This window comes from Tyto alba, unplaced genomic scaffold (assembly GCF_018691265.1).
Source record: "Tyto alba isolate M040663 unplaced genomic scaffold, T.alba_DEE_v4.0 Super-Scaffold_23, whole genome shotgun sequence".
Taxonomy (NCBI): Eukaryota; Metazoa; Chordata; class Aves; order Strigiformes; family Tytonidae; genus Tyto; species Tyto alba.
Window position 1 is genome coordinate 12,070,576 of NW_024881297.1, and position 13,241 is coordinate 12,083,816.

The window sequence follows — 13,241 nt, forward strand, 5'->3', positions numbered from 1 at the left end:
AAAGCTTGTCGTCAGGAGAATCCCTGCTTCAGCAGCAGGGTGTTACTGTTTGATGTTGGGAAGGCGGAGGAGCTGTAACGACATGAAGGAAGGGAAGGGTGGTCAGGACCTTGGTGTCAGTCTTTATGCCCACGCATGGATTGCTCTGAGAGAGTTCCTCAGGAGCATGAGCTGCCGGAATTGCTTCGGAGCCCAGCAGGTGCAGCCTCAAAGCGTGGGGCTGTGCAAATAGCACCGAGCGAAGTTTGTAGCTGATGAGATTTTTGTTGATGTATACCAAAATAAAACCTTCCTACTGCTTCAAGAGTTTCACTTTCCATTGCATCTTTTAAGTGATCAGATAGTTTCATATCCATGTGAATATTATTATTCTGTTATTAAGTAGAAATTAAATTTCTGTCTTAGATAGAAATTCCTTTTTGTATGGAACAAAAGCAATTTCTACTACAGATTTTGGAATTTGTTCCAATTCCATTTCGGTTTATGACAGTCCTAAACATTACTGTAACAGTAATTAGACACACTACACTATGGTTGTTTTCTCAGCCAGTTCTCTCTGCTTCCAGTCTCCAGGGCTGATGTGTAGAGTATCTGGTGTTGACAGTAGATTGCACTATACTTCTCTGTGTTATAATTAGACTTCTTGAGGTAAGCTTGAAAAATGTTAAGGTCTTGGTTTAAAGCACTTCTGAAATGTGGGAGTTTAGAAGATGCGAATTTTAATCTAGCACATACTTTTTTTTTTTTTTCCTCATACAATGTTTACTTAAATTTGTATTTTGAAGTAAAACCAGTAACCATTTACATTTAATTATTTAAAAAAATTAAAGCATGCATTTTTGGGAGGTTTTTTCACAGCTTTTTATAAGTTGTTAGTAAAAAGATATAGAGCTTATCTACGGTGAATCAGGCAGAAGGTAGGGGTGATTATACCCGGTAATTACAGGTGCGTTAATTGATCTTCAGGTTCCAAAGTTGATCATATTTTTCAGTGTGTAACAAGGAAGTGTAAACACTTGACTTAAAGTTAATTGAGTTCCTTACAGAACCAAGTTGATCCAGCAGTGAGCATGTCTGATTTAACACAAACATTAGTACCTGAAATAAAATATGCTTCTGTATCATCATGTTCAGTCAATTATATGAGGACAGTCAAAAATATAAAGTGCAACCCGCACAGAAAATAATCCATTACTTGTTTCAACTATGAGCCTATATTTTGTCAAATATTTATTTTTATCTTTCTTATATCTACTCTTGCTTACACACAGATGTGTGAGAACAGTATCGAAAATGAGCGACAATCAGCAAGAAAAGACATTCCGTTACAAAGCATGAGGACAAGCCTAGACATTCTTGCAGGTAAGCCGCTGCGATGGAACTAGGCCACTGAGTGATTTGCTTAGTCCAAGTATTAGAGGTTACTCAGCAACATGTTCTATATAGTATTGCCAGAAAGTCTGATGCTGGGATATTAAACTGGTCGGAATCATTTAACCCCCTTCAGAAACCCCTGCTCATCTTATTCCGGTTGTACGCAGTGCTTCAGTGTATGAAACAACGTGACGAGAGCACTGGGAGGGAGGCAGAAAGCATGAAGCAAGTAAGTGGAAGTTCATGAGATTTTCAGTGATTAGGTATTTTGATTTTTTTTTTTTTTTTTTTGGAGGAACAGCTAATGCACTACCTCACAGTAAGTTAACGTGCTAAGTCTAAGCAGTCAGCATTAAGTAAGTGATCACAGCTCAGCACGGCTGAGTAACTGCGCTTGCTTTCGAATCAGCCTTAATAACACCAAATGCATTCAGTGGCAGTCTCCACAGGTGCTCCCTGTACAGGGTGTAGGTTTATTATTAGTTTCTGGAAATATGTTGTGTGGTTGGTTTTTTCCTTGCTGGCTCCGAAAATAAGCTAAAAGTTTAGTATGTGTTAGATTTCTGTTATTCTTATCTTCAGTAGCCCTCCCCCTTGACCACATCATTTACATCTTCACTTTGGCTTTGTAACAGATAAAACACTGGCCAGTCAAATAAAAGGCATTTTATTAATTACATGGGACATATTTAATGTACATTTATTCCTCTGAGTTCTGAATCTCTATTTTACTGCAAGTGTGCCAAAATCTACATTGATCCTCCATCAAAAGCAGCGTCTTGAGCTTTTTCTTTGTTAACTTGTGGAGGGAAATGGTGATGCATATGGTAAATAAGATATCCCTTCCCTTTATAAACGATGTAATAGAAGATGTATTCTAAACAGTGACTAATTTTTCGTTTGCTTGTGGATTGCTGAGGACCTAAAATGGAAAAGAGGTGTGCCTGCCATAATGGGAAGGCACACATGTGTATCAGGGCACGACGGCCAAAGTAAAATACCTTTACCCGTGCACGTTAGACTTTCAGCAGGTTAGGGTTTTTTTAAAGATGAACTGAAAAGCTTCGATTCTTTATCTGACTGTGCCAAACGGGTGTGTGTTAATGGTACACGGCATCCTGGCCTCCCGACGCGATCTTATGAGCAGCATGGAAACATGCGCTCCACTGGCTTTAAACGAACAGAACACGAGTAACCGCGATGATGGTGTGACCGGGGCTGGTCAGACCTGCCGAAAACCTGACAGTTTTTTTGTCAAAACACGTCCTGTGCTCGCCGACGTCAAGAGATTTTCCAGATTGGGTCCGAGCACCGGCGGCCGGCACCCGTTCCCCAGGCTGATGTCTCCCGTGGGGCAACCCGGCGGCGGGAGGAGCGGGGACCCGCCTGCAGCCTGTGAAGTGGGAGGGCTCGGCTCCGTCCCGCGGGGAAGTGGGGGGGGGGGGTGTGTGTGGGGTGAGGGGGGTCGGGGCATGCCCTGCCCCGCTGCCCCGGCCCCTGTGGGCGCAGGGGGCGGGCAGGCCAGCGCGGCGCCGACACGCCCGGCCGGCAGTTGCCCGGGTGGCGAAGGCGCGGCCGGGCGAGAAGGAGCCGCGGGGGGCGAGCGGGCGTGTGTGTGTGTGTGTGTGTGTGCGTGGGGGGGAAGCGCCCCGTGGGGAGATGCGGCTCCGGCACGGCCCGCTGGTGACGGCGCTGTGCCTCGGAGCCGCCTTCCCCCTCCTGTGCTTCGTGGCGTGGACGGGGAGACGAGGTGGGAGCGGGCACCGGCCGCGGGGGGCGAGGCGGGGCGGGGGGAGCACCTGCTGCCTCCTTCTGGGAGCGGGGCCGTGGGGGGACGCGGGAGGGATGGGGTGGCCGTGGGGGGACGCGGGAGGGATGGGGTGGCCGTGGCCCCGTCCCCTCCCGGAGCTCCGGCGGCCCGCGGGAGGTGGGTCGGTAACGGCGGCGGGGTTAGGCTGGGGGGGGGGGTGGGGGGTTGTCCCCACGTCCCGCTCCGCAAGCGGCGCCCCCAGCCCCCGGCTCGGCGTTCCGCGTGGTTCTTCACGGCAGCGGGTGTTCGGGGGAAAGGAGGAACCGGCCGCGAGTGGGAGGTCGGCCCCGGGAAAGGTTGAGGGTGCGGGTCCCGCCGGTTCCCCGGGATCATCCCTTGAGCGCACCGAGTTACAGGTTTGTGGTACGGCTTGAGGGATTGGATCCATGGGTCAGACCCTTCCGATGGAAAAAAAAAAAAAAAAAAAATTAAGAAACAACTTGAATAGACGTTACTAACAAGCATCCTGCATTAGGATGAATGGAACAAGTCTGAAGGTGATTGCCGTGGCTGTCCCTTTTTTAAGCAGTTTTGTTTGGAGTATTAGGACGAAGTAGCATTATCCATTCTGCAATTGTATGTGTGTTTCGTGTACAGTCCCTTTTTACTGTGCATCTTTTCACCACCAGAATGCAGTGTTCAATCCAGAGAAAAAATTACTGAGTTTTTATATTTTTATTTACAAACCTTAAAATTACGTCATATATTTTTAATAGGTTGTGTGGGTGGCACATGGTGCATAGATCTACAGAAAGCTGTGCCTAAGGTTCTCAGAGCCTACATATGAAAGATAAAACTGATGCTATTTTCCAAAAATAAATTAGAAGTTCTCTCCAAATAGTACTTCTGAGGCCCGCGGATGTGGCTTGTTAGGTGACAGTTTATTTGGGGTGAGGGGAGAGAGAGGATCTTTAAGTGCATCTATCTACACCTTTACAAAAGGTCTGGTTTTATAGATGCAGAAGAATTAGAATGAGCCAAATAGTAATTTCTGGGATGAGCACAGAACTTTGACTAGCTGTTAATTTATTTATATGAATTGTTTCTGTAATAAATAGAAGTGGCAGTAAAGATCTTGGCCCACAACGGAATATTGAATAGAGTTAAGACAGTGCTGATCCTCCCGCCTTTATCATTTCTTGTCAGCTGTGGGGTTGGTTATCTTACAACACCTGGCACGTTTCTCAGTGGCAATCCTGCTAGGAGTGGGGAAGGAGGAACAGAAGTAAAATCAGGGTGTGTCTTAAGAAACTAAGATCCAAGAGATGATAGAACGAAAGCTTTTGTCCCATCCTCGGTTACCACCCCTATCTTGTGACTCTTATTTTGTGCAGCTCCTTGTCGCTGAAATTCCATTTTCATTCTGCTTTTTCTCTGCTCGCATTTTTTGCTGGGATGTTTTGCTTTACAGTATTTTTGTTGTTTTTTTTGGGGGGGGGGGGGGTGGGAGGGTAACGTGTTATGGTATACATGCATGTGGTTTTTTAACTTTTCTCTTTCCACAGTTGTCTCCTCCACAGTAAACAGCCTAATTCCATTCAGATGGTATCATTTTCCTAATTATTATTATTAGCACCTGTTTTCTTCATGAAATTTTAACCATTACAAATGTAAATATGTAGTATTCAGAGGCAGGTTCTCTCTTAAGCTTGGTGAATCTCACAAATGTGTAAATAAAAAAAGTTGATACTGGTAACAAAAGGAGGACGTAACAGCACATGGTGAATGACTCTCTATTAAGTTTACCTCACTGGAAAGATAATCTTTGCTCCTGAGTGGTGTTAGAAGATACAAGTCTTCTACCCATCCAGAAAAACCCTGGAACAGCCCTACGTTGCTACCAGTTTCCACAGAGAGAGAAGGGTTAGGAGCAAACCAACTAGTGCTCTATTGTTGTCACAGAGTATCTATTTAAGAAGGTGGTTTAAAATTAATATTTTTCTCTGAGAACAGGCAGGTACCTCTGCTTAGATATTGTTAAACCTCCCTTCTTCCCTTCCACGCTGCTGAACTTGCCTTTCCACTGACATGCCTAGAGCACTGCAGGAGTTCCCACTTTTCCTGCATCTCAAACTGCAATGTTTGTTCTTCTCTAACGCCCTTCTTGCTTATCCCACCTGTTACTGAGAGGTCAAGTACTGTCTCAGCTTGGCAGCTCCCGTCTCTTTCATTCATCAGATGTTCTTCTCCAGCTCATTTCCTTCCATACATTTGTTAAATTTCCACTTCAGTTTCCTTTTCTGCTTTGCTCATTAAAACGTTTAGGCTGCTCTTGGTTGTTGACTACAGCATATCGTGCTAAGCAGCAGTAGTTTGTATTATTCCCTCAGGTTTCTATCCAGTTTTGGGTTTTTTTTTGGATTCTAGTGATATTGGGATAGCAAGTAATCTTTTTTGTTTATTTTACAACTAGGACAGGGCATCCTAGCTCGAGACTAATCGTCTTAAGTACTTCCATAATATGAAAAGTATATCATAGCCCTGTAATATATTGTTCAGGTTGTCTGCAGTCTCACAGCCTTTCAGCCGTTGAGTATTGGCTTGAAGTGTAAATCGGGTATTGGCTCTGTCCCTATTACTGTGCAAATAAAAACCAATAGCTTAAGCCAGCAACCTTTAAACGCCTTATACTAAGGGGCTAGCTAGCTTGAGAGATTTGAGTTGAAATGTGTTTGCTGTTAATGACAGCAGTAACTAACTGGCTGTTTGGTGTTGCTTCTAACTACTCAATGCAGCCCTAGTGTTGACCTGCAGTTGTGCGACGTTAAGTTTGAATATTGGTAACTTGAACTGGCATGTCAGGGAAGATGTTCCTGCATCACTCAGGCACTGAAAAATGAAATTTCAGAACTTACCGAAGTCACTAGGCTTCAGCTATTGTGGATAGTATTATATACATTTTAACTATCCTTACAAACATGTTTGCATAATCACATTTTTTCATTGCTTTATAGATATAAGCAGAGGTTTCATTTTAAATAGGCTGATTTTTTTTTGGGGGGGGGGGTGGGGAAGGGAAGAAAAGATAAAAGTAATTATGGAGACAATTGGTAGTGACCAGATCTTCAGCAAAATCTGACACTGTCTGTCTAAATTTGCATGGTGATTCCTTCAACATCCTCTAGAGTGCTTGCAAACACAGGCTGCTATTAGCAAGTAATCAGATGAACTGCTATAGCAATACCTGTTCCACCTCCTGCATGGTTTTGCTGTGAGCTTTTTGGTCCCTCGCCACGCCCCAAGCAAAACCTGTCTGAAGCAAACAGTTTGCATCTGTTGTCAGATGATGCAGATGTTCCTACAGTTGTGCAACTGAGTTACAATCGGCTTAATTCACCTCACCAAAAGTATTTGCTGTCATACAAATACTCTTCATATAAATTTGTAGTTATGGAAAGTAGTATACAACTTACAATGCAGGTAGTGATTTTCTCATACAGCTTTAGCTACTGCTTCCCATGCAAATATTAATCAACAAGAAATATTGCAGGTATACAAAAATATGAAAGTAAACGTGACAAGGTAGCAAAACTTCAAGAACAGTAAAGAAGGCAGGAAGGCATAATAAACTCACATTAAGTTTTTCCTGAGTAAAAAAGGAACTTCGGTGTCTTGGCTGAATAAAAATTTTTTAGAAGCCACAGCACTGAGGTGAATCAGATCACGCATGCCAGTTCTTCTTCATGTTGCTTGTAAGGGTTACAAGATTAAATCTCTTTGAATTGATTTATAACATGTTGCTTCCCTCTTCTTCGAAATTTGTGGGATACTTTATCCAAGTGAACTAAAGCTAAGCTTTGTCTGGAAGTTAGGAGAGAGTGATACTAAAATATGATGTCACAAGGATCTAAGCATGTTAATATATACAAGTTGAGTCAAACATTGTGAAACCTGCATTTCTTTAGTTATTCCTTTGACGTGGGGTGAAGAAAAGAGAAACTGTTGTACTTAATTGCATTCACAGAAATATATTTAAGGTTTATCAAATTGTTTAACGTATTAAATTTTTCGTTATTTCACAAAACTTTTCATCAGGAAAAGGGGTGCAGAGGGTTAAAAACGTATTTCAGATGAAAGTAATTTTTTTGCAGTTGAAATATAGTAATGTACATGCTAGCCCGAACAGCTGATTACACACTTAATTTATTTCCAATAATCTGCTCATGATGTGATGCTTTGCATCGGCTGGCCGACCCCTGCTCCTGCTGTGCACCCAAGCGCAGCTTCCCCGGAGATTCTATCATTTGTGATGGAGTTCTCTGCAGGTTTCCTGTCCAGACCCAGCTGGCACACTCTGGCTCAAAGCCCCAATTAAATAGTGGCAAATTGACAGATTTGATAAGGAGTCTTGAATTTCACCGTTATCATTTCAGCCAATACAGCTTATCCAGATTTATGAACATGCAGAAGCCAATTTTCTTGCCTTCTCTAGGCTTGTTAGTCTGTGTTTAACCACCATTTTCCCCAGTTGTCCCAGGCGACCAGTAGGCTACACCTTCCTTCCTTGTCTTCACGCATACGTTTCCTTCCAGTGCAACTGAGAACATACAGAGGTTATTGCACATCCAGGTTTTGCCCCAACACGCAGTCAGGATGTGGCCAAGATGCACAGTGTGGTCAGGGAAGAATTTCTCCAGGTCACTGGTTGCTTACTCATTTTCTTTGCATAGTTCTGCATTTAGCAATTACAAAAAAAAAAAAACAAAACATACGACAATCTCAAATGGGACTTAAGATTTAGTATTTAGAGATCCCAAATTTTATATCAAAATTCATATCCAAGACTTACAAAAGCTGTATAGTTTTAATGGCTTCGAAGTGTGTAATTTACTGACCCAAGAGTCTGCTGCTTCTTGCAGTTACTTCAGATGGAATAGTGACTGCCTTGTCCTCAAAACCAGAGGAACTGAGTCATAAATCCTATAAAGAATCAGGTACAAAATGAGACTAGTTAGTGTTGGTTTTCACAGAGAAAGGGATAGGGAGCATTTCAGTCCTCCCTTTTGATGTGCAGTGTCTCATCACAGCCTGTACTTATGTGTAAACATATGATCTTCACACTTTCCTAATGTTGCACACTGGGTCTTGATGAGCACAGTTTTATCCAGAAATACTTCAGTTAGTGGCTAGGCATTTAATTAAATGTGTGTATAAATGAGTGATTGTTTCCACACCAGGCAGAACAGTAAAAATATTTAAAATACCAACCGGAATGAAGCAATAACCATTGCTTGAAGTGAATGAGTACTTTTTATTTATCTGATAAAGACCATATTCAAATCAGAATTTTCCACTGCTACTTATTAAGAACCTGCATCACGCTAAAAACATTACTGTATTAAAACTGAAGTACCTATTATGGGCAAACACTGTGAAATATCCATTCAGTTTATGTATTTTTCCACTTAATACTACTGCTTTCCTATAAAGCAATGTTCTGACAATGTTTTAAGATCACTTTTCACTACGTGCTAATATAGGAGAAGACTCAGATCTAAAATGAGGATTGTTTGCCAACATTTAAGAAAATATTATTAGAACTTAAGTTGTATTTTCTTTGAAACAAGTTTGCTTATCTATTTTCAGTTAGATACAGTATGTAAATGGTTCAAAGGTATTATATGCCATAACCAACAGTGAGTCTGTGTTCATTATACAATTGAATGTGTTTTTTAAATTTAGTTACTAACTTTGATCTAACTTTACCTTTGTATGGTGTTTCTTTTAATACTAGAAAGTGATTCTGATTTTCTTCCTAATACATGCTCTGTATGGGCACAGAGGAACCCTACCTTCCCCCACAGATCACTGGCACGCTGCTATTCTTTGAAGTCACTGGGTTAACACAGTGTCCCTTCACTGTCCAGAAGCTCCTGATGTGGATACTGTTGAAGATGAGCAGATACACAGGCAGAACATAACTGCTGCCTGGTTCCTCTGCCTGCTTAGACGCCTACACAGGGAGCTATAAAAGTGTGGTGAGAGTCCTCGCTGCGTGTTAAGCCCCGTGCGTTGGCTTACCAAGCCTGCATGTTTGATACTGCTGTGTCACAGCCGGGCAAAGGTTTCAGCCAGCTGGCTGAGAATTGTGCCTGGCTGAAATTAATCTTTCTCCTCCTACTTGCAGCCTCCGCCATCCGCCATAGCAATAGGCCCTGCAGCCCGGTTGCCATCAGAGCATGGACAGGACAGATGAGTGGAAACAATTAGAAGCTTCTTAACCTGCTCACTTAACCTTCCCTTTTCAACAGTGTAAAATAAACCAACCTGAGCACGGCCTGACTTCAGAGGCTTCTGAAGATTTAAGATACACATTAAGACATGCTATGTGCTGTGCTTAAAGCTCAGCAATCACAGCTACCCCAGTTCTGAGGAACATTAAACATAATGGGTGAATGTACCCAGTGCAAGTGAAGCACCTTCTGACTTCATGGTAGTTTTTCTTGTCTGTCTCTAACCTATTGGAAGACGCAAGTAATTCTGTGCTGTAATGCTATAAACAAAATATTTAAAGACCGTGTGCAAATTCAGGAAGGTGTCCTTACCTGGAAAGGTGCTTAAATACCCTCGGACTTTAGCATATTGTTGAATTTAAGTGTTTGCATAAGAACTGGCTGTTCTGATCTCAGAGGCATTGTCTGGAGGACATGTTTTTCTTCCTTAGTCAGACAGAACAAAACCCGTGCTTGCGAAGCATGTTACAAGATTTAGAAAGGTCCGTCTATTTTAGATCAGTTACGAGAAATAATAAACTGCCACAGTTATTAGTGCAATGTGTGCCTCAGTAGTTTAATACACTTCATTAGCCTGAACAGCAAGCAATAGTTCCAAGCGTGGAGTATGACAAGATCTTTTGCAGTTAGTGTGCTTATATAGTTTTCTTTCAAGGACAGCATTAACCAAAATTTGGTTTCTAAAAGTGAGTGTCTTTAGGTATGATAAACAGTGTACCTTGAAATCAAATAGGAAGAAGAGTCACTGCTAGATTAAGGAGTGTTGTCTTCTCTCCTTTCTGCCACTCCCGCTTTTTTCTTTGAATGCTAGGAGGAGATAGTGATACTTCCACAGCCCTTAGATATTGCCAGAAATCAATTGTTAATAAAACTGGAAGCATTTATGATAACAGGAGGTACATGTGCGTGGAGCTAAGATAAATACTCACTTGACTATCAGAATTTAGTATTTGCTTTATAGATTAGTATTGTTTTTAAACAGTTTGTTTCCAGTGCAGAAAGTTACGTATTTGTACCTATTAGGAGATCAGATGAGATTGCATTTAAAACTATTTTAAGTATTGCCATCTTAGAATTACAGTAGCCATAAGTATATATGACAACAGTCAGAAGAAATGCTGTAGTAGAGCTGAAAATGCATTGCAAAAGCTTTGAGTGCTATTGCTGCGTATGGTTGGTTTGTGTTTCTTTTTCTCCCCTCACTTGTAGCCAGTGTAACCCCACTGAAATTTCCTAGTAGGATTTCCTTAGCCCAGCAGAGTGATTCATCATCAGCTCACCAAGGGGAAAAGAAGCCTTTATCTTAATTTACTTTTCGTAGTCTTGTCATAGGCCCTCATCTCACTATTTTCCAGTTTTATCCTGATGCTCCCCATTGCTGATAGAACTGTTGGTAGACAAGGTGCTGCCAAGTCAGGCTATCGCTGGGGTCAGGCGGTGTTTCATGATACAGCTAAAGCTCCTTTCTCCTGGCCCTCCTTGCCCGAGTGAGCTGTATTTGTGAAAACACTGTCTGCTGCTTCCCAAGAAAGCTATTGCAAGCAGCTGGTTTAGTTCTTTGTAGAGCCTTAGATACTTAGAGAGCAACGCTTTACACACACACACACACACACACACACACACTCACTAAAAACCATTTAAACTTAATGACTATTTAAATATTTAAAGTATTTAGCTTCACAATGCTTCTAATTTTATCTTCTTAGCTTGCTACAATTATATCAGTAACACATACTGGTCATGACAGTACCTTATTGCACAGCAAAATACAGAAAGTTCAGTGCTGCCTTCCAAATGCACAATTTTTACCAAAGTTTTACTAATAGTTAATATTTCTCATTTACATATGCTCTCATAACACTTAGAATATTTCATGTTCTATTTCAAACTATATATGTTTAAAATAAGAAACTCATTCTTTGCTAAGGGTGAGTGAATACTACGTTCCTTTTGTCAAACCCTTGCTTCCCCAGCTGTCAAAATCAAATGTGATAAGCAATTACTAAGTCTTTTTCTATTAACTGAACAGAGGCTTCAGTCCTGAAAAACTCAAAAATGTGGTTTCCCTCTTCTGGTCTGAAGAAATAGATGCAGCTGATTAGAAATGCCAGCTTCTTTGGGTCTACTCTGTGATGGCTGAGTACTGACCTTTTATTTGCCAGAAGCATCTATATTATTTTGGAAGCTCACCTGTAAGTATGCAAATAAAACTACAGTTACGTGGTGCTTGCCAAAATGTCACCCCTATAGTGACACCAGTAGTTTTGTAAAGAGAGGGACTACAATGTTATTATTCATCTACAATTTCTTTACTGTTTCCTCCTATAATATATTTGTACTGAGGGGAATTTTAGTTTGGTTTAGCAAAATATTATGCTATCACAGCACTGGAAATGTCAATGGAACAACACTTTTCAGCATTTAATTATGAAACACCTCCATTACAAAAAGATTGATTTCCTTTTGAGAAGCAGTAAGTTACATCCAGTGATAACGTGTATTTATCCAAAGATTCTGTGCTTGCTCTTTGTTTGCATCTTCCCAGGAGCATGTGGAACTTTACTGCAGATTAAACCTCCACGTTTTCTTGAGGCATGATTCTATCTAACTCCTAATAAAGGCAATTGGAATTTAAAGAAAAATGTACATCCATTACTGTATCTTTAGTTTATACCCCTGAATTTGTCTTGGAATTATAAGATAAATCTCCACCGTGTTTACATGTATTGATGCTCTATTTGGAATCACTTTCTTGCTATGAAAACAGTACAGTTAATCTTTGTCAGTCACCTAAATCACCTTAAACCTTCTGTTTCCATTTTATTCATACACATTCTAAAGCAAAAAGCTAAAGGCTGCATTATGGCATTGGAAACACAGATACGAAAGGAAAGCATAAGACAAGAAAGTGTATTCCTACATAGTAGTTGATGAAAGGGATCATCCTTAGGTGCTCCAGTAATTTAGCTCATTTGGGGTTCTATCTCTGTAGTCTGATGTCTCGGGACAGATTTGTATTGGAAATATATTTTAACCTTTCCCTTTTAGTTGTTAAAGATGGACTCTCCATCTGTTTCCTCATTTATTTATATATATATATCCTTCCACTTATTTATTTGTTTGTTTGTTCTCCAATTATTTTTTATGGAAGCCTACTTCAGTAAAGTAGAGATTTTTGGTTGCCCTCAGCTGAAACAATCCTCCCTTCAACAATGCTAAATTTAAATTCATAGCTGCACAGGATGGAACACTCCTAGATATGAATGCCTTTCTTGCAAGTCAAAACATTAAGACTGTCAGAAAGTCTTAGGAAGCATTAATTTTATGAGCATTTTACTAAACATACTTAGAATTTTTAATGAGACCAATAATGATAGTAATAATAATACAGATCACATGTTTACTTTTTTTTTTTTTTTTCTAACTACTTTCTTCCTAGATGTTTTAAACTTCAGGGTCTTCCAATCATGCATTTATTGATTAAAGGACTTGTGTTTACTGCAAATAAAACCCCCTGTCTATCTAAAATGAAAATTAATTCCAGTTTGAAATGCCTCTGCAAATCCTCACAGATTTGCATTACCTGCGCATTTTGCTCTTAGTTTCTTTTACAGGCTAGAATCCCCAGGAATTCACTTTTGCTGAGAGACAATGGGGGATCCTAGAAAATGAGTCCTGCCAAGGATGGGACTCAGCACAGTCCACAAAATAGTGTCTTAATAACAACATTTAACTAAACAAACAAACAAATAAAAATAATTAAAAAAAAACACAAAAAACCCCCCCGAAACCCACAAAAACCCAAAACATTTTAAAAAAGGAGT

The 13,241-nt window shown here is 40.9% G+C and overlaps 1 protein-coding gene across 2 annotated transcripts in view; it reads left to right on the top strand.

The window, feature by feature from the left end:
• Window positions 1-2,959: 2,959 nt before the first annotated feature.
• Window positions 2,960-13,241, top strand: part of MGAT4D (MGAT4 family member D) — a 39,764-nt gene continuing 29,482 nt past the window's right edge. The window contains exon 1 of one of the 2 annotated variants that reach the window (XM_042796787.1): window positions 2,960-3,124. In XM_042796787.1, coding sequence (XP_042652721.1) covers window positions 3,034-3,124 — 91 coding nt within the window. In that variant the 5' untranslated portion in view covers window positions 2,960-3,033. Of the gene's footprint in view, window positions 3,125-11,390; window positions 11,610-13,241 lie in introns of those variants that run through there. The other variant, XM_009963135.3, reaches the window with a different exon arrangement.